General features: G+C 45.4%; 1 protein-coding gene across 1 annotated transcript in view; it reads left to right on the top strand.

Annotated features, from left to right (window-relative positions):
* The window catches only part of GPC3 (glypican 3), a 266,732-nt gene that overhangs the window by 164,341 nt on the left and 76,907 nt on the right, over nt 1-25,484 (top strand). The window contains exons 5-6 of the mRNA XM_074962746.1: nt 1,649-1,774; nt 19,772-19,892. Coding sequence (XP_074818847.1) covers nt 1,649-1,774; nt 19,772-19,892 — 247 coding nt within the window. The remainder of the gene's footprint in view (nt 1-1,648; nt 1,775-19,771; nt 19,893-25,484) is intronic.

Here is a 25,484-nt window from a genome sequence, read left to right on the forward strand (position 1 = left end):
AAGCATCCAGGCATCTTTCTCTTTGTTTTGTCTGCCCCCAGCTGGGTGGTTTGTAGCTCACGGCTAATCTCTGTAACAGCTTACTTCAGTCTGAAGTGGATTCACTGCTTTTAAAATAAGGAATGGTACGTGCCAAAAGGCAGACCATACCAGTCCAGGAATGATTGACATTGCACGAGTGCCTGCAGGCTCCAGGCAGGTTCAGAGGCCCCACTGTGCCAGGTGTCGTACAGACACGCAGAAGATAGTCCCTGCTCCCAGGTTGACGACATGCTTACAGATCAGGAGACGGCCAAAATACAAAGGGGGAGAAAAAGGGTGGGAGGAAGGGCACCATCGGCTAGGGGTCTGATGCATACGTCTTGTGGTTCAACAATATCGATGGAAGATATTGAGCAAATCTCAGTATTCCCCCCCTTCCTTATGGAGCTTAGATCTCCACCTCCTCACCTGACCCATTAACAGAGCGCTCCTGCAGCCCCAAGCCCCATTGCTTTATAGGCTATGCACTGGTTGTATTTCATTCATTGTGCCTTGATTTATTTTAGTTATTTTCCATTTGTTTTCTATTACTCCCCGTGCCCCGAGTTAAACACACTACTGCTCTGCCCCGGTTCTCCCTCCACCCTTCGACAACCCCTCGGTCCCAGCCTCCAGTCCAGAGTCAAAGGTGCGCTTTGTGGATGGTGCCCTAGGGAGCAAGCAGGAGAGCTTATTGCCACCGCAGGACTTAAATGGAGGAGGAGTCTCAGTTCTGGGGGTGGAGGGAGGCAACAGAGACGGTCACAAAGTACCCCAGAGCCTAGGGGAAGGTGTGCTGCTCTGACTACAGCCCACTTTGGGAAATGTGTCCAGTACTGAATTTGGCTCATTGTTACATATTACGTAGGGTGCATTGTCAATGGACGGTAACTGCCTGTATTATCAACTTCTCCACATTTTACTACAGTAGTTCGTTACAAATTCGGACCGTCACCTTGCAGACACAAGCACTTAACTTTACATGGGTGAGTAGTCCCATTGACTTGTGAGGCTACTCGTGTGTAAAGTGAAGCACTTGTGTAATTGTAACCTGCTGGCGAGTGTGTGTTACATGTCCCAGTTACTGAGCTTTAACTCTTCAGCTCAGACTGTAGCAGCTTGTGCTTTTAGCTCCGGAGGTCCCTGATGGAATCCTCACCGTGTCAGCCAAGGGGATGACTGTCACCTAGGTGTTTGCAGGATCGGGGCCATCGGGCCCACTGCTTCTTGCAGCCTTTGAAACCAGGGGGAATTGTGCCTGACTAAGGAATGCTTGGGTCTGAGAATTTGAGAATAGCTGACATGACATGACAAAATGACATAGAGGGTGTGATGCAGAGTGGCAGAAGTCTCCATAAACAAGCCTGATGCTTCACCTTTAACTTGCCATGGTGCTCCTTGCAGGTAGGAAGTTATGCATGACTTCTGGACACATTGGTTGCTATAAGCAGCCGTGCGAGGCCTGCTGGTAAAACCTGCTGAACCGATGATAATCTAACATTGGTTAGTCTCTAAGGTGCCACAAGTACTCCTTTTCTTTTTGCAAATATAGACTAACACGGCTGTTACTCTGAAACCGATGATAATCTGTTCCTCTTTAACTTATACCTTTGTGCTTTCTTTTCAGGGAGCTCATTATGAAACTAAAATCTCATAGCAGTTTTTATAGCAGCTTGCCCGAGTATATCTGCAGCCACGGTTCTGCTGTTCAGAATGACACCCTTTGCTGGAATGGACAAGAAATTGTGGAGAGGTGAACAATTCTTTTTTTTCTCCTCAGTGCTCCTCATAAACAGTTAAATGTGCATGTAAGTGTTTGTAGGACTTGGGCCTACTGAATTCATTGATGTCTGAGGTTTCACAAATAGCTTCACTGGCGATCTTCGTTATTTATACAAAACTTAAAAACAATCAGGCCAGAAGCTGAGTCTGCTGCGTGATGTTTAGCAGAGCGATGGAGCAGAGGGGGGCCCAAAACTACCTATGGGAAGGGGCAGAAGGTTACTCTTCATGCTTTATTCAGATGTGGAAGCCACTCTGTGAGAAACACACGCTGCTGTGACCCAGTGGAGAATCGGGTGTGTGGGTGTTGACCAGTCAGGAACAAAGATGAGGAACAACTGCTTTACTAAGCAACACTCGCTCTGGAAAGGGCATAATTCAGTGACAATTTGGGTATCAATGAGGTTGTAGTTACCCTTTTACCTTTGGTGTGGCTTCATGCTGATGGTCATCTAGGCTACTGAGTTTTGGTAATACATCTTCTGGGTTTGTGCTGACTTTCTTCCAACTTGAACATCTGACCTTCATTCTAGAATGAACCATTAACATTAGGAAATAGACAAATGCCACAGTATTACCTGTGGACGTGGTAATATCTGAAAAACACTCAATTCTGTCCTCAGGTGCACTTCAATGTGGACTGCATAATGCAGGTGTGCATGGAATTCGGTCCAAAGTGTGCAGTTGTTTTCCTTTGCTTGATCTACTTGCACTGTAACCAACAGGAGGTTTCTACTGATGGGTCTTCAAATAAAAAGTCTTAAGTGTTGGGCCAAATTCATCCTTGGTGCAACTCTGGGATGCCAGCAGAGTATCAACCACAGTGGTTATTCCCCATTCTGTTTTCTCCTGCTTCCATATATAATATATTAAGTATATTCATTGCTTCTCTGGGTGTTGTGACAATTATCTGTGAGATTAATGGTGAATGACAAATGCAAGGTTAATATTACAAAGGAAAACGTGTTAATGAAAAAACTTTTTTTTTTTTGGCAAAACATTGGTCCCGAGAAATGTTCAAGAATGTATGAACTCAGCATAGTAATGCTTATTATAATTACACGTAATATCACCAGACTGCTCTTCTAATAACCCTACTTTGCAAAATGTCCTTTACTATTAAAGTAATTTACATAAGGAAAATAATAGAAATAATGTCAAGAATGGCAAAAATAATGTAGAGCATAAAGTATGGCTGCTTCTTGGTTGGTAACCTCAGGAAATAATTAACTTGTACTTGCAGTACTGACCTGAAACACTGAAGGGACCAGAAAACGACATCAAACTATTTTTTAAAAGATTACTCAAGCATTGCCGATTATGCATTTAATAATATGAAGTTACTTTGCCTCAGGAAAAATGTGCCCTCTGTCTGTAACTTCTTTTGGAAAAACTTTCATCTCCATGCCTAATGAAAAGTACAATTCAAAAAGGATTTAAAAAAAAATATTTCTCTGCTTCTTAATTAAAAAGCACATGAAATCATGCTATTAAATACTACAGCCTGGATAATGTCAAATGTTTAAGTACAATGAGGTCTTTGCAGATCAAGATTAAAATTCTATGTTCTTGGTCCTACTGTCCTAACTTAGATCACACAGAGTCCCAGTGAAGCCAGTGGTGGACGACTGTGTTGTCAGTGTGGGTCCTGGTTTCAGACTCAGATGATGACCCATGTGGGCAGGATCAATATGGCTCTGTACGATGGGATTTCTTTTCAGTTTAAAATACCCAGACATGTACATTTAAAAAAAACGATGTTAAAATGTCACCCAAGTTGCAGAGTCACTCACTTAGAAATTAGGAAATATCTGAACGAAGGTTGCCTATGCAATCCTAATTTGGCCTCCTTGTGTGTGTGCATCATGATGCAGTCTTCAATTACAGGCTTACATAGTGTTTGTTCTACAAGACACCTGCCTTAGTCAGGGCACAGGATGGACAATGAATGAGATGGAGGGTTGCAAGAAGAGAAGGGATGCCCTTTTGTGGGTAAGGCGTCAGCCCACCGAGGGAAGAGCTGGGTTCTAATCCTGGTTCATCCAGGCTCTACCACAGATTTGTGATGAGCTATTGTGTACGGCTGTATCATATGGGTAGAGACAAAGGGGCCAAATAAAGGGTGAACAGGCAACCCTAATTCTGACATTTACTTGAATGCTTGACTTTGGAACCTGTGTGTAAATTCTATTATGGCAGTGCCTAGGAACCCCAATCAAGGATCAGGGCTCCCTTGTATTAGGTGCTGTATAGATTAAAACAAAGAAGCCCATCTGTGCCCCAGAGAGCTTACAGTTTTGGTGTAGGACATGACAGGTGGCTGAAAAAGACAGACAGGGTAGGGAGTGGGGTTGGGAGGATGGAGATAACAGTAAAGTGAACAGAGTTTAGCAAAAACCCAGAAGTTTCTCTTCCCACTTGCCTGGCCACTGAATTAATAATGAAATGAACAACTTTGCAGTACCAAGAGCAAAGCTATCTCCTGCAGTGCTCCTCCTTAAGTGAACACGCTTCTATCTGCTGTCTTCTCCCTCCCACTCTGTCTTGTCAAACACACACCACCTCCTCTGCCAGCTTATCTGAAATATTGACAACAACCCTCTTCAGAGCCGAAGTTTAAATTTTTCACTCCAAGCCAAGTGACAGCGATGGCAGGCGAGTGCAAAAAATCGGATTCCCTTGCAGAGATGTCAGTGGTGTCCTCTGGAGGAAAGACCAGCTGGTCTGTGTAGCAAACCACTTGCTAACTAGTCGTGAATTGGTGTGGATGGCGGCTTGCATAGGGGCTGCTTTGCATCTGTCCTGCTGGAGAGGCTGTACTGAGATGCACAAAACCACAGTGAGGGCCGAGGGTTCATGGAACTCACATACACAAGCAGAAAATAGGTCATCAACATTGTATCTTAGATTTATTTATCTCCTTCCCGCCTCATGTTTTAAGCATATACAACCCTAACATGTCCCGGAATGACTGTCTGATTTCTCACTGGGTTGGGAGTGTGAGTAGGACCCAAAAGTGTTTCCCTTAATGGAATTAGAAATAGAAACTAATCTGAATAAAGTCACACTAATAAAAATAAATGCCTCTTCTCTCCTCATTCCCATTTACAGACTGAGTTTTAAATTGAAATAAGAATCATCTCATCGGTTAATTACTGTATCTAAGGTGTTCAAGAGTGATAGTGATTTTTCTTTTTTGCTGCCTCAATTTTGGGGTTACCCAAATTGGGATCCCTTAAAGGGACCTGTTTTCAGAACATGGGTGCTCAGCACTTTCTGAAAATGAGGCCCCTTCAAGGTGTGTCTAGCTGGGCTCCCAAAATCACTAGTCACTTTCAACAGTCTTGGCCTTTATTTTCCCCAAGCGAGGTGAAACCTAAAAACATCAGCTGTATGCTCTAATTCTTCCGACATAACTTCACCTGTCCATGTGCTAGGCTGATGCTCACTTCTGATTTTCCCCAGACCTGGCTTTCAGCTTTTTACAAGAAATACTGGGTTTCATGAACCTTGCAGTCAGCTTCCGGATATTAGTCATTTATTGGCTGGTAGCCTATTGGGAGAGCTGAGAAAAGAAAGTCCTGACCTGGGGTGTCCATGTACGTAGAATGCAAAAATTCTGTGACCTCAGATTTATGTGTCTCTCTGTTTTCCTGGCTTTTTGAGGCTGCAACCTAGATGCAGTGTTCCCCTGCTCAGATACTCATGAGTGAAGTACACAGCAGGCTGGACAAAAATAGACTTCCTTCCTTCCTTGTAGTTAACCTGTTCCATGTACAAGAGTTGGACTGGAGCCAGCAGAGAGACATTCATAACTGCTTCATTGCTAGAAGGGTCCTGATACTATGGAGAAAATTGTCTCGGTTCAGGTTTTTCGATTAATACTTAAGCCTTATCCACATTAGGGATGTTTCATTACAAGTGTCCTACCCTTGCTAACCAGGGGTCGGCACCACCATGTTGTGAGACGGACACGTGACAGAATTACTGTACTTACTGACGGACATTGGCGGGGGGTGGGGGAGGGGTGGGTTATGTCATTCAGTCATTCAATTTTTTGAAAAAATTACCATGGACCTCAACATTTTTAGCACAGATACTTGTGTCCATGTACAGACACGTTGCTGACCCCGGCTGCTAATGCTGGTGCATCCATATAGATAAAGGTTCTATGCCTGGAACCGTTCTTAATTCCATGTCGGTTAAAGCTGCTTGAAGCTCTTCTGATCAAGGTGGTATTTAAAAAGGTGACTGTCCAAAGCCCCGAAGGGGATTGAGCTACTACCCTGAGTGCTGGGGAGCTGTGGGCAGGTGATTCAGTTCCTGGGCTGTGATAGCCGCACAGGTACGTGATAGGTTTATTTATCACAGCCATGGATTTTGTATGTGTGAGCACGTTTGTCTGTGGGTAGAGATAATTTCTACAGGAGTTGCTGTAGTAGCCATGTCTCTAATAGGTTTCAGAGTGGCAGCCGTGTTAGTCTGTATCAGCAAAAAGAACAGGAGGACTTGTGGCACCTTAGAGACTAACCAATTAATTTGAGCAAAAGCAACAGCTCACTTCATTGGATGCATGCAGTGGAAAATACAGTGGGGAGATTTATATACATGGAGAACATGAAACAATGGGTGTTGCCATACATACTATAATGAGAGTGATCAATTAAGGTGAGCTATTATCAGCTGGAGAAAAAAACCTTTTGTAGTGATAATCAGGATGGCCCATTTCCAGCAGTTGACATAGGACCATCATAGGACCTAATCACATCAGCCACACTATCAGAGGCTCGTTCACCTGCACATCCACCAATGTGATATATGCCATCATGTGCCAGCAATGCCAGCCTCTCTGCCATGTACATTGGCCAAACCAGACAGTCTCTACGTAAAAGAATAAATGGACACAAATCAGACGTCAAGAATTATAACATTCAAAAACCAGTTGAACACTTCAATCTCCGTGGTCACTCGATTACAGACTTAAAAGTCGCAATATTACAACAAAAAAACTTCAAAACCAGACTCCAACAAGAAACTGCTGAATTGGAATTAATTTGCAAACTGGATACAGTTAACTTAGGCTTGAATAAAGACTGGGAGTGGATGGGTCATTACGCAAAGTAAAACTATTTCCCCACGTTTATTCCCCCCCCCCCCCGCTGTTACTCACACCTTCTTGTCAACTGTTGGAAATGGGCCATCCTGATTATCACTACAAAAGGTTTTTTCTCCTGCTGATAATTGATCACTCTCGTTATAGTGTGTATGGCAACACCCATTGTTTCATGTTCTCTGTGTGTATATATATCTTCTTACTGTATTTTCCACTGCATGCGTCCGAAGAAGTGGGTTTTAGCCCATGAAAGCTTATGCTCAAATAAATTTGTTAGTCTCTAAGGTGCCACAAGTACTCTGGTTCTTTTTGTCTCTAATAGGGTATCTTAGCATTAATTCTGTTGGAAGGGGCCTCTAGGCATTTGTCCAGTGTAACCCCTCTGCATTGTGGCAGGATTTATTGATTATTCTTAACCCATTTTGACGTGGGAGTACCTAGTCCAGCAATGAACAGCAATTCCATACCCTCCCTTGTGAGCTTGGTCAAGTGCCTCGCTCCTTAGGATAAACTGGCCCTTTTGCTTCTTAAACCTCTTCACTTCTTGTCCTCTTGGTTAATACTGGCTCTGTCCTATTTATAATATTGCTTTATGTATTTGCAGACCGCTGTCATGTCCCTCCTTTTCACAGGCTAGATATGCCCAGTGTCTTTAGCTTTCCCAAAGGCTCTCATTTCCAAAACCATTTATCAAAGTTTTCATTTCTCCTCTCTTAACTTCCTCCAGTTTGACTGAACATGACACTCCCATTTTGGCCTAATTATTGCTTAGCAGGGTGGACTGTTTGTCTTGCTTTTCCCCCTGGTGTTCCAGTATGCAATGGGACATTGCCGTTGTGCTTTTTACAATTACATCACGTGGTTGACTCATATTCATTGCTACCATAGAATCTTGGGAGTGGCAGAGAGCGGTCTGATTGCAGGATGGGGAGCCAGGAATCGCTGAGTTCTAACCCCAGCTCGCATACTAGCTCATTTTTTTGGTCCTGGGTATTTGCCTGAGTTTCCCCATGTGTAAAATGAGATAATAAATACAGTGGATAAAAATCTCATTTGCTATAAGTCATACCACTACTGAAGTCAAAGGAGCTATGCTTATTTACATCAGCTGTGGATCTGACCCAACATTTATCTACTCACAGGAATGCTTTTAGGATTAATAAATTGCTGTGTAGATGACAAGCACTGTCGATTATAAGAGTTTAGTATTCCTATTGACTGACTCATCCCATTTTGCATATTGGATTATTCCTTCCATTGTGACCCACTTTGTATTTCCCTTTATTGAATCTGATTTTATAGACTTCAGTCTATTTCTCTTATTTATCAAGATAGTACTGTCCCGATCCGAAAAGAATTTGTTCTCCTTCCTAAGTTGGTATCATATGAATTTGATTAGTGGGTTGTCATCCTGATGGCCCCTCTCCTTGTCTTATTTGTGTAACATCAGCTGATGCAGCGCTATCAGGAAGTACATGCATCTTGCAAAGATGTGCAGTCTTCGAAAGAAGTTGATTTTCTAATCAGATGCCCTGGGCATGGCCGTCTTCAACTGTGCAGTTGCTACACAGTAGGAGAAAATATGCTGCAAGTATTAAGAAAAAAGAAACGCATAACAAAGCACTCCTTTAAGGTACATTAAAATGTGTTAGACATTGATGGGAAGCACACCATTCACAGAAAAGGCCCATTTACTGAGCACTCACCACCCTGTGAGAAGTGTTGCTGGAAGTGTTTATAGAATAACTTTCTGATTTAAGGTTTTTATACAGTGTGTCAAGATTTCACAGCATTTAATTTGCAAAGCCTATTAAAAGTTCAGATTCTTAAAGTTTAATAATCTGCTTATACTGGTATATTCCTTTAAAGCTCTTGTGAATAGCACGTCGGACACATTATCCTTTGCAAAACTTTTAAGCAAATTATGCAAGTATTATCATTTCAAAGCTGTACAAGACAAATTCTACATTAACCTAAGTTCTCCGTGCGTCTCTTAATCCTCACTCCTTTTATACCATATCCAAATTAACATATTCTTAGCATCCCGTTAAACTATCCTGATTTCACTTCCTGCAGGAAAAAGTTTCTAATTTCCTTTTTATTGCCAATATATTCAGGGTTTTTTAATTGTACAAATAATAAACAATCAAAGTACAGCAGGATGTCTGAGAGAAAACGTGTGTATTGTAACAAGGATGATTCCACGCCAATAGTGAACCTTCAGCTCATGAAGAGGACAGTTATTTCTGGCGGTGTTACAGAATATCAGACACAATGGCGTCCCAAAAAAGGAAGGGGATTTTATAACTTTTTAGATACATAAAACAAAGTTTCCTAGCATATGTAAGCTTTACTTAGGCCAGTGTAGTAGGTTGTTCCCAGAGAATTTTAAGAATGGAGATCATGGGTCTCTCTCTAGATATATTAAACATACCTGTTGATCCAACGGCCGACCAACACTTCCATCATTAGTACGTCTCGAACGGTATTGAACTAAAGTGAAGTGAAGTGATAAAGGGTTTGTACCATCCCCAGTGTTGCCAACTCTCATGATTTTATTGTGACTCTTGCCATATTTGGTGGGATTTTTTTGCTAAAAGCCCCTGCTTCTGGAGTCAGGCTATTATCTGAGAATCTCAGCTCTTATTTAAAAGAGCGTAAGGAATACTTTACCAGCCAACATGTGATTGAATGGCAGTGCCTGGCAGGGGCAGCACACCCCCCCTTGCGGGGCCGGCCCACCACAGTTTGGCACATGAGGCGGGGAGCTCAAATGACGCCCCCATGCCCCCTCGCTTGGGCTAAAACTTTGAAAGTTCTCAATTCTGCCTTCTTCCCGTTCTACTCCTCTCATGGTGCTGCTCTGCTACCTACCCCAATACAGGAGAACTAACAACTTAAAATGCCTTGTTCAAAAATTGTAAGTAACACTCAACTTTCAAACGCCTGAACAGCAAATGTAACTTTTCTTGTCTGCATAGTAAACACTGGCATTTTTATCTGTTTGAATAATCAAAGTGGTGCTTTCCCTGCCTTCTGGGTTGCAAAGATTTGAACTGCTTCCTGCTGAAGGTTCACAGTCTGGGCCAGCTCATGCTCTATTGAGATGATTGCAAGGCCGACCAGCCTCTCCTGTGTCATTGTGGAGCGTAGATGTGTTTTTATTAACTTCAACTTGGAGAAGCTGCGTCCTCCACTGGCAACTGTTACAGGAAGTGTTAGAAGTATGCGCAGAGCAACAAAAGCATTTGGAAAGAGGGTGATCATCTTATTTGTGCACATATATTCCAGAACAGCCTTTGGAGTTGATCCTGCTGAAATGTATCTTGAAAGGGCTTTCAGTTCATCCCCTAAATCACTTGCATCAATATCGCACATGTCCTCAGGTGTCAACACTGTCTCTAGTGCCCTGCATTGCTGGTGTAGGTCTTCTTCGGGTATAGTGAGGTGTTTTGGAATATCAGACAACATCCCAAATATACTGCTGTGTTCCTTGAGCTGCACGAAACGTTCTTCAGCTGACTGCATTGCACAATCTGGCACCCGGTTTAAGAATTCAACTTTGAATTGTTGTTTGGGGTCTCTTATGGGATTATCCCGTGCCTCGTTATCAAAATGTCTTCTTTTTCGGTGACTCTTGTGTTCTTGAATGGGTGGGAAAATAGCTTCAGCGTGAAGTTCCTCTGCCAACTTCTGTGCAGTCTTCAGAACGTTTTGAAATCCCTCATCTGGCCGGTAAGACTGTAGGTATGACTTTGCTTTGTCCAGTTGTTCCATTGCTCCAGATATATCAAGGTCAACGCCTTGGAGTCTCTCTTGCTTACAACAGGTATTTCAAACTGTATGTCATGCCACAACACTAAGCCACACAGAAATTTGAAGTTATTTATGTTTCTGGTGATTCCATTTGCCTCTGCCACTGTTCTCCCACGAACAGTTCCTGTCATAGCATTATCCTCCAGAATGGCAACTATGGCATCATCTATCTTCCCAATTTGGTGTTTGATAGGCTTTATCGCCTCCACTCGACTTTCCCATCGTGGGGCACTCAGTGGTTTCAGTGTCAGAGAGGATGTTCCGAGATGTTGCTTCAAAATCTGCCATTGATGAGTTGATGCAGAGAAAAATACATAGATGCTTTGAATTACATTAAAAAATTCAGGAGCCTCACTAGAAGCTGATGCTGCATGAACTGACCAGTTCAATGAATGATAACTGCATGGGACAAAAAAAGCTCAAGGGTTTAACTCTCAGATCTGTGTCTGCACTCCTCTGCTTTTTCCTCTCATGTTGGCACCATTATTGTAGCCCTGACCTCTCATGTCAGCTATCGCAATTCCCGTATCTTCCAGCTTTTTAAGAAGCACAATTTGTCATACCAGCTCCTGTAGTGTCATCAAGGTCAATAAATTCTAGAAAATGCTCTCTGACAGTCACCACTGCAGGGACATTTTCTCTGGGTTCTGTTGTTACAAAATGCACAAAGTCATTTGTTCCATATGGCTGATGTCAGGTGTTCAGTCCAGAATAACAGAGTAAGATCTTGCTGACTTCAGATCTGCCACAATCTTCTGTTTGACTTTTGTTGCCAGTAACTGTATGATCTCATTTTGAATTGTTTTTCCAAGGTAGTGGGTGGTGACTCTTCTTAGATGCTCCTGGAGTACGGCATCAAACTCAGCCATCAGCTCCACAATTTTAAGGAAGTTTCCATTGTCTGGCACATACAGCTGATCTGAAGTGCCACGCAGTGCTAGGTTTTGGGTACCAAGCATTCTCACAATGGCAGTGAGCCTTTTCAGAACATTTTGCCAGTCAAGAGACTCTGAAGCAATCTTCTCTTGATGCTGATCATCTATGGTGGCCTTTAACCGTAGTCTCATCTCAAGCTATTTCCACCTATGGAATGCTCTCTGGTGATTTAATGCCTTCTCACGGCATGCCAGATTTTTCCAGTCCTTTGTTCCTGTAGAACCCAAAGTGGCTGGAACATTAGACTGGAAGAGTTTGCAACAAAAACAGTATGCAGCATTCTGGGTTTTCGAGTACATAAGGCATGGCCTCTCCACTTTGTCACCATTGGGGATTTCACGCCAGTAATGTGTTGGATGGAAACTTCTATTTTCATTGTCTTTGGGGAACATGAAGTTTTTCACTTGCTGTGGCCCATGCAGTACAAGGAAGTCCCTCAGGCTACTGCTCAAGTGGGTCCACAGTCCTGTATCATCTAGACTCAAAGGAACTAAACTCAGCAGCAGCTGTTTCTTGCGCCTCCACCACCCTCTTCTCTGATCTACACTTTTCTTCAGGAATGTGCATGGTTACATCCATTTGAGATGGAGATATGGATGCTGCAGTAGCTTCCAGGTCACCTGCACTCTGACTAACTGGAAGATCAGGCATCTCCTCACCACTCACATCCTCACTGGGACCGGAAGGCTCACCGTGAACATTTGTGTCTACGTGTCTCAGGAGAGCTCATTCCTGCTTAGTTAGAAAAGCTTCTTTTGCTTGCTTTCTTTTTCTGAATGCTGCCCCAGAGGGACATTTTCTTCTTTCACTCAAGACTGCTGTTCTGTGCCAGCTGTAGTGGCTCTCAACACTCAATTGAAGGGGACAAATAAGCAGGCTGGTAGCAGGGCCTGAGCGAGGGAAGAGATCAGCATCTTAAGGGCCTAACTGGCTTTTTGTAATTTGACTGCCTGTTCACCTCAAGTGGGTCCAGGGAAGCAGCAGGACACAGAAAGCTCCCTGAGAAGCTGGGGTTAATCAGTCCAGGTTTCTGGGCGTGCTAGAGAGGTACATAAGAGGCTCCTCCTCTCTCTCCCTGCAGCTCCTGCTGCTTTCTGTGATTCCCTCTCACCTTTTCTCCTGCCTACCTGTTCTCTCACTTGTGCCCTCCTTCCTCCAGCACAGCACTCCCCCATCTCTGTGGGTCTAGAGCAGAGAGAATCCAGATGCACCAGCAGCAGACACAATTTTCTACACTCTGGGTCCTAGTGGCACCCCGCACGGTCTGGCACCTGAGGCGGCTGCCTCCGTTTGCCTCATGGTAAGCCCAGCCCTTCCCCCTTGGTCGTCCTCTTGCGACAGTCAGTCAATGGGGCTGTACGTCTGAAAGGAGAGCTTTTGTTTCGTGGCCTGGGTCCCTGCAAGAGGCTCTTGGAGTGGCTGACTGGGACTCAGGGCAGTTAATATTACCAAGCAAAATAGAAAAGAACCGCCTTCCAGTTTTGCTCGAGGTCTGGCAATACTCTATCCCACAGAAGAGGGTGAACACTTTAAAGATTCCAGGCCAGGCTCTCAGCTGGTATAAATCGACATAGCTCCACTGGCTAGAAGAGGTCCTGCAATGCAGAGCACCTTTTGATATTGCAGAATGGGTTGCTGCTGTTGTCTCAGGATCCATTCCTATGGGCCCTCTTTCCTTAAAAGGCTTACCTACACGTGGAGCGATCGGGTTCTGTTGCATTCAGTCCCCCCGCATCACCAAGAAACTAAGGTTCAATGAGCAGCATCAAAGTGAAGAAGTCAAAGAAGACAGAACATTCTGCTCCCCTCTAGCAGGCTTAAAGTGTGCAGCTGCATTTGAATAAATACTTTGTAGCCAGGAGGCAGGCGTAAATTAATTGGTGTTTGAACGAAAAGGTTACTTTCCTCTTTCATATATAGTACTTTACACTTGACTTGCAGGATTATTTTCTGTAAATCATACATTGCGCTTCAGTAATTTATCTCCAAACTTAGCACAGCCAAGTCGGCTGCAGCTGTCTCTCTGCATTTCAATGCTAAAGCAGATTCTGTGGGGAAGGAAACACACCAGTACATTTATTATCATATGTTTAAAAAACATTTTGCTGTCTGGACTCCCGTGCTCTGAAACGAAAATCAGGAGGTAAAACTTGTTGGGAACCCCATTGGTTAAATCTAATTGAGCTGGAGTGGGAAAGTATTTGCAAAGGTGAGAGTTTTGGATGTGAGGGTTGGGGCAAACCCCTTATTTGAGTTTAATACCAAATATTTATGACTTACGAATGAAAGAGGAATATGTAACCCATGCAAGGCTTTAGCTTGGTAATGTTTTCATCATGTGATAATCTTTAATGATCTTTAGTGACAGCCATGTATCAGCACACTTTACAACAACGTGACATTTCTCCTTTTGAGATTATCTTCTCACAAACAGTAGTTCCTATCCAGGGAACTATGGGAGGGAAACCCGCCTTACTCTGCTGAATGACATCCTACTACAGGGTACCACATCTGAGGTAGGGATCTTTGGTTTTGTGCTGCTTATGAAGTGGAGGCTGGGCACATGCTCCTGTTATAGCATTGGTGTTTCAAAAGGCAGGGCCCCAGTTGGAGCTCGGAGGACTTTAATAATTTACACCAGTTAGCAGTATATTAGTCAGTGCTGACAGCGTCCTTAGAGCACGGGATCTGTATCAGGGCTTGTTAGTGCTCATGTCTGGAACAGAAGCATCTGCAAAACAGCTCAGATTCAATGGAGACGCCTACACTCTGTAGAGGTAAGTTGGAAACATTCTGCATCCGTCACTAGGTGCCTTTCTGTAGCTGTCTTGCCTTCATCCCTTGGTCAGTTTGGCCCAGAGACTTCCCATTGCTGTCACTCAAGGCAATGCGGGAACAACCTGGCCCTCTTTGGTCCAAGTTCAGCAAGGCACCTAAGCACATGCCGAATGCTGCCCCTGCTCCATAAAACACTTTATTCTTAGACGATAAGTTTGCTGTAAATCTATAAGATGAGGTCATGCAGTCCCTGCTCGTGCCATACCGTGGCCACTTTTATGCTAATTAACACTCGGTACGCTCACTTGCTGAGTTGAATGGAAAGACAAAAAAGGAAGTTTCTGGCAGGATTCTCCTAACAAGTCACAGAACCCTGGGGAAAAGTAGGGTGTTTTTGCCGTTGGCTTGCCTATACTTTTCTTTCCCGTGAGGATGGTCGCAGGGCTGGCTTTAGGACCCAGTAAGCCCATTAGCTGCTGATGGCTGTCAAGTGAGAGACCTTGGGAGACCATGCTGCAGGGATGGTGCCTGCTGCCCTTTCCAGGAAAGCTGGGATTTCACAGCTCTTTTTCCTCCTTCCCTTACTGAAGCTAAGTTTCAAACTCTTTTGGCTCACACACGATCTTTGGGTGTGCTCAGAAAAGATGCCCAGGCTCACTTCATACAGTCCTGCCATGCCTTAGGTGCAGCTAGGCTTCGGGAAAGCCATAACCCCTATGCTCTGGCAGTGACTTTCCTTCCAGCTGAACTGAGAGAATGAAAGCCCCGGCTCCGCAGTCCAGCCCTGTTCAGCAAAGCACGCTAATCATAATGGGTAAGATTTTCAAAAGCACCGAGTGACTTAGGGACCTGTCTCATTTTCAAAAGTGACATAGGAGTTCGGCACTTAACCGCCGTTTGTGCCTTTGAAAATCTCTCCCTGAGGATCACTCAAAGTCAGTGGGACTCAGGCTCTTAAGTCACATTGGCACTTTTGAAAATTTTACCTGAGGTGCTTAAAGTTAAGCATGCGTTTAAGTGCTTTGCTAAATAGGGATGGAGTGAAACGTGCTTAAATGCTCTTAGAGAATCTGTGTCATTGTCTGCCTGGGGGACCTGACTCCATCCCTAGGCCAAGGAAATCCATTTGGGATGTCTGTTTTCTTTGTGTTAATGATACTTTCACCTTCAGAAAAGCAGGAGATGCACTTTGAGCCTCACAGCTCTGATTGTCAGAGTCCACACTTCCCGTCGGCTCCAATGGGAGTGGCAGAGATTGGGCTCCCTGAAAATCAGGCCTTGCATCCAATGGGGTATGTGGGCTTTATAAACGATTCCTAGATTCATGGGGTAAGGTCAGAAGGGACCAGTCGATCATCTACTCTGACCTGTCTCCTGCAGGCGAGAACATTTCACCCACTTACCTCTGTATTGAGCCCAATAACTGTGAGTGAGGGGGTGACTCAGCCTCTGTCTTAGTGCCTTTCCTCCTTTGCTTTCCTGTTGCCATGTCCTTTTGCATAAAAGCAGGGAATTTGTCCCCTGACAAGGTGTGTTCCCTTTTCCCATGGGTGGAGGCCAGGCTGAAGTCTCGTGATCTGGAGTGTAATAGCAGGGCAGGTCTGGATGCTCGTGAGCAAACCAGCTCTCTTTAGGTTTAGTTTTGTGCCCATGAATTCATTGCTCAGGAGAAGGAAGGGCTGCATTGCCTACCCATGGACTGAAAGCCTTGAGCATCTGGGTGCAGCCCAGGTATCAGGACAGTTCTAGGGAGAACCCCCCAAGGGGAACATCCCGGAGTTTCCCCCCAACATTCAGGTCCTCTCTTGTGGGTTTTCCTGTGCAGGAGGATGGCTTCGCCATTAGGGTATGTCTACACTGCATCATAAAGCTGAGTCTGTGGGACCTCGGCTTGTGGACTCTGTGTTTCCAAGTTCACGCTTGAGCATCCTCACTGCATTGCAAAACTCAGGTTTTACAATTGCTGGACCCACAACTGTGCTAACGTCCATTTTGTGCGACGTAGACTTTCTGACTCGGGTCTGCAGCTTGAGCAGGGTCCCCACTGCAAAATACAGGGCTTGGACCCGAGTCTCAGCAGGACTCAGGCTATGACTCACCACTTTAACACGGTCCTAGGACCCAGGTCCTGAGTGCTTACTGACCCAAGTCAGACTGATTTGTGTGTGGATGGAAGGGGGGCTTGGGCTCAATCCTTAGTGTGCAATGAAGACATATTCTTTGTCTCACTGGTAGCCTATGACTCCAACCCTGTCTCTAATGGAGGTAACCAGGGCCACTCACTGTGCCTTCCATATTCTCCACATTCACTGAATGTTCGCCACTGGACATTATCTCCCATGGCCCTACCACATCTACTGTGCTCTGTCATCTGTGACATACTAGAGTGTAGAGAGTCTGATCTTGCAGTCCTTGCCCAGAAAAAACTCCCATTGACTTCAGTGTGAGTTTTACCTGCTCAGGGATTACAAGATCAGTTTATTTGCATTTGTATTACACTATTCCAGAAGAAATGTATTCCTTTGATTTAGGTATGCTCCAGACAGGGGCTCAGTTCCGCTCTCACTGAAGTCTACAGAACCCAGGAGTTAAATCTCACTGAAACTCCAGAACACTTTTCAGCAATGTACTTTAATGTTCTGTCTCTGCATTTTAAAATTAGCTTCACATAATGACAGCAAAGGTAGCAATTTCTCAGGCATCTAAAAAGTCCGGCCTTTACATGTTCATGTTGCTAATGAGTTTATGGTTTTATAGACATGTTGGCTTGGTTTAGTAGTGTTCTGCGATTGTGTGATAAAACAACAGGTCTAGCACCTCAGTCCTGCAAACATTTATGTGTGTAAAGTTAGGCACAGCTCTTGCAGGAACAAGTGTTTGAGTGTAATAATTGAACTGCAGTAATGCGTATTTCCACAAGATGGTGCCCTGAGAATATGGATTCTGCTGTAGTGCGTGTTTGTTGAGAGCCAGCTATTTATTTAGAAACGTTTGTTATTTCAGCCTCAGTGGAAATCATGAGCTCAGTCCAACAAAGCATTTCAGCACACACTTAACTTTCAGCAGGCAAGTAGCCCCTGCTCGTGTGCTTAAGTGCTGGGCTGTGGTGCAGTGGTGCCTATTGTTTTGTGTATTTGGTACTTTCCCATCGTGATTATCCTGCTACAAGACTTTTCAAAATATAAATGGAGGCTTGTGCATTTAACATTAAACGCTGAATCCCACATGAATCACACCGAAGTTCATTTTTTTAATAAAAGTCGTTCAGGAAAGACACATGATAATTTAATTGTATTTTGGGTAACACACCGGTACAAAGGTGGCAATTCGGAGTGCTACAAGATCGATTAAATGTATAGGCAGGGTGGCCTTGAGGTGAAGGCATTAGATGGGGACTCAGGAGATCTGCTCTGGCTCTTCACAGACTCCTTTGGCCAAGATACATGGGGCCCAATTGAAGGCCACTTAACAACGTACTTCACTTTTAGCACGAGCTTCAAGTCAAGCGGTGATTAAGCGATTTCCAGAGTGGTGATCGGTTTTAAAATCGGGTGGAAGTGCGTTCTTGAATTGTGGCCTTTCTCTCTCTGCCTCCGTTCCCCATCTGTAAAATGGAAACAGTTGTCTTGTTTGCCTGGCCTTTTTCTGCCTTGTCTGTTTAGGCCGTGAGCTGTGCAGTGAGACGCTGCTTCAGGGTACGTCGACACCGCAGCTGGGAGTGAGCCTCCCGGCCCGGGTATCCAGACACGCACTGGCTCCGCTCAAGCTAATGTGCTTAGAAGTAGCAGTGTGGATGTAGTGACCTGGGCCAGCCCCCGGAGGGGTTGGGTGGGCTGCCGCAACCTCCGCGCTTCCCATTTTAGCTCGAGCAGAGCTGGAGCGTGGCTGTCTGCCCGGACGGGAGGAAATGCAGCCTGCTGCCGTGTAGACATCCGCTGACTGACTCTGGCTATGTCTCTGCACAGCCCCTGCCACCGGGGGGCCCTGGTCTCAGCGGCGGACTCTCATTAACACTACTGTGTGACGGATCTCGCATCAATCAAACGAAGGCAGTTCTGAATAGCCCTTGTCCTGAAACCTGGCCCCTGTTGTATTTGAAAAGCTGCTCAGATTTCAGGCTTTGGGGCCGGGTTCCTAGTGCACTGCTGTAAATCTGGAGGCATTCCAGTGCCCTGGGGGAACTGAGCACAGACTGTGGACGTCATGCTGTTAACTTGGCCAAACCCTTTTCTGAAGCTCTCTCCCACACAGCGGAACACCCCACACTCTCCCTGTTGCGAAGACTTGTGACCTGGTGTCATCTCGGACGCCGTTCCCCTCACATCTGGCTTGCGTCCAAATCTTGCTGCTGTTTCCTCCATACTATTCCCAACCCCTGGCCTTTCCTCTCCATCCACACAGCTCCCAGGCCTCCCATCCTGACTGCCGCAGCGTCCTCCTCCCTGGGCTCCCGACACCCGCGTCGCCCTCTGCGATCTGCACAGCTCCGACCGTCGCCCCTGCACCTGCTGCCATCCCCGCTATGAATTCTCCGCTGGCCTGGCTCCCCCTTTCCGCTGCATCTGAGCTTCTTGTGATTGCCTCCCAGGTCCTCCCTAATGCCGCCCCTCTTTGCCCTGGTTTGGCCTGGCATCGCCTTCCCACCTGCTCTGCCCTGCCAGTGCTGCCAGCCCCATGGTGGTATTTGCCTGCTTCTCCTGCAGGGGGTCTCCTTGCTTTCTTACGCTGCTGCCCCTGAGCTGGCCCCACCTCGCCTCCTTTAAATCCCCTCTGAAGTCCCACTTCCACTGCAAAGTCTACAAGACATGTGCTGACTCATCCGTTCGGCCCGCTCGTTCCTTTAGCCAGGGAACCATTGCTGTGGAGGGAGGGGGCTGGGTCACTGGGGTGGACTCTGGGCCACAAGGGGGTTGAACTGTACAGTGGGAATATTTTTCACGTTTAACTTAAACCAGCACCACAACAGACTTGGACCTACATCAGACGCCCGGCGGTCGTCACCCAGCTAACCTGCCTTGTGTGTCGTATCCCTTTCCACGCCTTGGGCTGTCTGTCCTCTTAGACTGCACCCGGATTGGAAGCTCTTCAGGGCAGGGCCCATCTTTTTATTCTGTGTTTGTGTAGCACCTGGTGCCGTGGTGTCCAAACTGGGGTCCTAGGTGCTGTGGTTAGAGAAATAATAACGTCCTCTGCTTCTCAGGGCAGGGACCGTGTTTTCCTCTGTGACAGGAAGGCAGCTAGCGTGCTGCGATCTAAGCAATAAATAATACGGATTGCTGAGTCCAGTCCATCACCCAATGCTGTCTTCTGTGTTCACTCGTGCAGGTACAGTCACCAGGCAGTGAGGAATGGGGGGAAAGCTCAAGCTGGCACCCACGAGATGAAAACAAAGGGTCCCGAGCCAGTGATCAGCCAGCTCATCGACAAACTGAAACACATCAACCAGGTGGGTGCGAGGGCAGGGAGTGGGGATTGCTCTGGGGGGGAGGTGGCGTGTTTCCAAATCTGCCCTGCTTTGCTCAATTAGATACGTTTCTTGGATTTTATTGGCATGTGCAAATGACAGCGAAGGAGTCATACGATGTCAATTGTGAGTATGGGACCCAGGGCCACGACACACGCGTGTGCCCAGCTCCACCACCCTTATGGTCCAGACTGGAACTTGGTGCAGTCTCGAGGAGGGGTGTTCAGGGAGCCAGGCTTTCAGGCAGCTTTAGTGGGGTTCATGGGCACAATTGAACCCACAGAGACCCCAGAGCAGTATCTCTTGTCCCAGGGGACTCAGCCCAGCTCCCTGCGCTGGGCATTGCAGCCCAGGGACACTGACCACCCACAGCAGCACCACAACCCTCATCCCAGCCCAGTGCAGAGGGAGGGCCCAGCAAGCGGTGGGGGTTGAGAGCAAGCTGCCCCACACTCCCCCCGACAGCAGTGTCTGGTCTCAGTTCTCTAGAGCAAACCCCGCCATGCTCAGCACATTTGATGGCAGTTCTGTGTTGTGCGGATGAGGCTTGTGAAGATAATTGTTATCCTTTGTCCGGGGGAGTGGGTCTGCAGAATCTGTTCCTGCATGGAGGCCATGCTGTCAAACACTGCAGCTGCATCTCCAAGGGGATGGGATGGTTTTATGACTGACACATTAACGTAAGGAACATGCTAAGTTTGGGGTAGCAAAACAGTCATCAGATCTCAAGCTTCATGTCACAGACTGATCACCGCAAGGGCCAGGAAGGAATTTTCTTGCCTTGCCCAGTTTTCCTGGTGCTTAATGTGAAGTTTTCATGTGCACCTGGAGTGTTGGGTATTGGTCCTGTTGGAGGCAGTTTATCAGGCATGATGGCCCCAGTCTGAGCTGATGTTTCCACTCTAGATATTCTTCTTGTGACAAATTAAATCAGAATTGCACCGATAGAAGCAATATGGTTCCATTAGTTATTGGCCGTCTTCCCTCTTGCTTCCATTTGCTCTGCCCTGAGTTAGCGGGATGAGGAGCACGCGTCCTTAGCACCACCACCACCAGTCCGTGCCCCAACAGCTCAGGATTAGGTCCTGGGCTGGCTTTCTTTAAGATGACCACTTAACTTCCCCATGTTCTCTCTCCTGGTGTCATGGTTTCTTGGCTTCCTGCCTTGCCCCAGACCAGCAGAGCTCCTGTCCACCCCTGGACTCTGCTCTCATTCCTGTGACACTAGTGTGGAGCGATGTGTGGTTGTTTTAAAATGCAGCCGGGGGCTTATGCCTTTGCCATTTCTGGGCACAGACTGTTTGGGGGCCTTGTGGGTTCAACTATCTAAGTAATAATAATGTGCCCTGTAATATGGCTGAGTTACCCAAATTAGCCTGAAAGCAGAGTCTATGCAGGGAGAGCTTTCTTGTGAGCTTTCTTCCTAAGCTTTTGAACACAAACAGGTTTAAAAAAAGCTCAAGGAGTCTAAAACAAAACCACACTTTCAAGGCTGGCCTGCAGGTTGGTTTTGCTCTTTCGGAAGTTCCTAGCTGAGGTGGTTTGCTGATGACTTCTTCTTTTCTGCTTCAGTGAACACCAGGGAACTGTATTCATAGCATTCCCTGGCTTGAGTCTTTAGGTCCCCAAGACACACCTCTGTTACCTCCCCTGTGGGTGTAAGTAGCAGACAGTTTTGCTTAGGAATTAACTCTTTCTGTGCTCATGTGACGGTGAGCCATGTACACCCTGACACAGAATAGCAGAGCTTACTGTTGGGGCGCAGGTCCAGTTTTCCTTTACATTCATACATGCCAGCTTGCAGTACTTTACAATACAGGGTAACAGGTCTTGCTTGTTAAAAGGAGAAAAAGGCATAATCAGCTCCCTATTAAACTGTGAAGAAGGCAGGTTTCAGCCTGCTGGTGCTGGTGATATTTCGCTATTCACAGTGAGAAAGCCACACTGAACAAAACATGCTTATTAGCGTTCTTGAAACTGCGGCTATACAATGATTGTGAAATGCTGGCTGCCAGATTGGGTCAAGTCAGGTCTTTTGCTGATCAGTTCAGGCTGCGGGGAGGCTAAGTTTCCTGGACTAGGAGACCAAGGGTAAATTAGTTAGTTGAACTGAACTATGTACTGGTAAAGCTACAATATATGTAGCTGAAAAAACCAAAACAAAAAAAAATAACTCCCAAATTTTTCAGTTTTGAAACTGAAAAAAAGAAATTGAGAAAAAGGAAGTGTGGAAAGCCCAGTGGGGAGCTGGTCACAGGATAGCCACTTACCACTGCTATTACCAGACCAGTAGATGGCAACCAAAGTCTGCAGCTTTACCACTATCTAGTGCAGTTCAACTGCGCTTTTTTAATACATGTAAATATACAGAATGTGAACACTTTGAAAAATCAAACGCCTTTGTGAAAATGTTAACTTTTGGGGCAAGGCCGTTTGTCATTGGAAAAGAGTTCAGAAGAAAACATTCTGAAAGCAAAAGATAATACCTGAGAACTAGCTATGAACCAGCTATTCATGCCAAATACGTTAAGCCAAGCTAAATGGCTCAGATCCTGGTAAAAGGAAATCTGGATCTTTCTTAGACTTGAGATTTTGTGGATTGAATCTCACCATTGTGCTTAGTTCCTTGGCCCAGGAAAGTTTCTCTGTCTCATTCACATCTGCACTGACAATGGGCTCCCAGAGAGGAGGAGATATGAAAAGCTGCAATTCTGGTTGGGTCAACAGTCATGTTGTAGAATGCAGTGTGGACTCCCAAACTGGAAGAGAGACGAAAAGTAGCTCATCTGCTCTACTTAAGTGGAAAGCATCTTTTAAAGGAGGTTTCTTCAGGCTTTCAGTGTCTGTTGGAGAAGAGGGGCAATGAGTACCACTTTTCAGTGGTTAGCTCTTCGTGCTCAGGTTTCTGAAATGCATTCTCTGTAGGTATCCAGCAGATAGCAACAATGTCTTTCAAGTGGCTCCCAGTCCATTGTTTTGATCAGAGGAGATGCAGCTTTGATCCCAGAGACATATGTAGGCTCCCTTTCCAGTTAGTTGAGTTCCAAAACATTTTCTTTAACTCTTGGATGTTGCTAATAGATGTAATTTATGTTTTACAATGTTTTAGCCTTTATTTATTATATGCTGTTCATGCTATAAAAATGAATACTTTTCCAAAAGCATGACAAAGCTTCAGAATTCTCTGGAGATGGTTCAGGTTTGATGAATAAATTGTATAGTTCTGTCACTCATTAACCAATCAGTTTTCTCCCTCTGAATCTAAATAAATGCGTTCATAGCCTATAAAGCGCCCCCAGCCCCGTACTCCACAAGTTGTTTTCTGTGTTGTAGAACTTGCATGCTTTTCAAGCAATCATGTGGACCTCATTCGTACACTAGAATGGAATGCCCAGAGGTTGGAAGGAAAGCAGCCAGTTAAAACTATACAAAAGGGGAAATAAAAAGGTCTGTCTGAATTTATTAGGTTTGGTTTATGGTCTTTAAAAAATAAAACACACAGCAGTTTGAGTAAGTTTAATGTCTCAGGTCAGATCTTTTTGGGGTGAGTGACATTTTCTGGAGCATGATTCCTGATAATAAGATTGAAACACAAAACAGATTGGCGGGTCTTTTTAATGTGTGATTTGTGGGTGGCTCTGTTTATTGTGGGTTGGTGGGTGAGCTGGTTTATCATCATCCTCATGTTAGTACTGGGATTTTTTAGATTCCTTTGCCTTTAGACCAAGTTGTGATTTGAGTTGCTTTCACTCTGTGCCCAGAAGCATGGATGGCTTATACATAAACATTAGCGTTATCACATTTGGGAAGTCAGGGATCTTTTTGACGGAAGTGAGTTTTAATTGATCCCTATTTTTATTTCTCAGAGCACCCTGTGAGGTAGGGCACTGCTGCTGTTCCCATTTTGCAGCTGGGGAACTGAGGCATACAGAGGCTATAATCCCTCAGGGAGTGTCTGGCAGAGTAGGAACTTGAACACAGGCATCCAAAGTCCTAGGCTAGTGTCTTAACCATTGGACCAGTCATAAGCTTATCAACCCCCCTGCCCCGCCCCCTTTCTGGTGGGTCTATCTCCAGGAAGAGGAGCATTATTTTGAAACAATACTTGGTAAGAATTGGAATAAAACCCCTAAAAGGAGAGTAAGTGGGCAAGATAATGTCATTAGAAAATTGAGAGGCCTGGAAACATATTTTAAATTTCCAGACACTGGAGTGCAGGACTCATTTAAAATATTTCAAATATATTGGAGCTTGACAGATCTTTGGTTTGCACATCAAACAGTCTGTAATTTATTACACTGTGTAGGGACTGTGTTTTTATCATATTGCATATTCTCTAGCCAGAAATATAACAGCCAGCTAAGCTCTTGAAAAAACCCATTTGGGAATCACAGTCCAGGCAATAGGCTTTCACAAACCCTGGGAAATTAACTTTGATTGATTCCCTAGAATATAGAGAGACTATGTGATTTCTAGGAATATGCTTGTTTTACAAGGTGAAACCTTCGTGTCTTTTTCTCATGTCCAGTTTAAGGCCCTGATCCTCCAGTCAGGTCAAGGTATTGGGCCTTCTGGGGTTCTGCAGGGGGAGCTCCCAGGTAGGATCAGAGTCAAAATTTGGAAGTGCAAGAGGCAGTAAAACTCAGCGTTCTCGAAGGGGAAAATCAGGCCCGTAAAGATGAGAGGCAGCGCAGTGGCCGACACACACAGAGCGTTTGCAGACCGGGAATCGAAGCTCAAACAGGTTTGTTTAAAGGTAGTTGGATTGACTAAGATTATGTATTCGGTACTTGCTGAGAACGGTTGCTCCGGAGGCCATACTCGCATGGAGTCATTTGGAAAGTGGCCAAAAGGCTACGATGTTACGGAATCTAATATAAACAAAACAGGCCTGGAAACTGTATCACAGTCTTATGCCCAAGTGTCCTTCTATCCCCTGATGGAATGCCTCAGTCCCAAGTAGGGTGACCAGACAGCAAGTGTGAAAAATCGGGATGGGCGCTGGGAGGTAATAGGAGCCTGTATAAGAAGACGACCGAAAAATCGGGACATCTCGTCACCCTAGTCCCAAGGGACCTACCAAGGTGGGTTTGTTAGCTTCCCTCCAACCCCCACCTTGGTAAAGCAAGACCATACTGACTTAGTAGCTGGGAATACATCCCTGGCATATACTATGGACACCGAGTAATGACAGCAATGCGTTTGCTGAGCAATTGCTGCACGTCTGTAGGCAAAGGAAGTCAGTCTGTCTGCCCCACCTTCAGCAGATAAAAAACCAGCAAATATGGTCTGAGATTGAGTGTTGAGATTGCTGCTCTCCTTACAAAGGCTGGCAGGTGCCATGATGCTACTCAGGGGGAAAAGGGTGGGGTGGACTTAGGGAGACTATCATTTCCTGCAGTAACTGTAGCTCTCCAATGTAAAGTCATCACTGCATTCCTGCAATAATCAATGTGGTTGCCAGGTGTCTGATGTTACCCATTGCAGTGCGTGTGCTGTTGATGATATTTAAGAGGGACCCGTGTGGCTGTTGTAAAAATGACTTTACTGGATAATGTCAGTAGATGGTTTCAA

The sequence above is a fragment of the Natator depressus genome, chromosome 9 (assembly GCF_965152275.1).
Source record: "Natator depressus isolate rNatDep1 chromosome 9, rNatDep2.hap1, whole genome shotgun sequence".
In the NCBI taxonomy this organism is placed as follows: Eukaryota; Metazoa; Chordata; order Testudines; family Cheloniidae; genus Natator; species Natator depressus.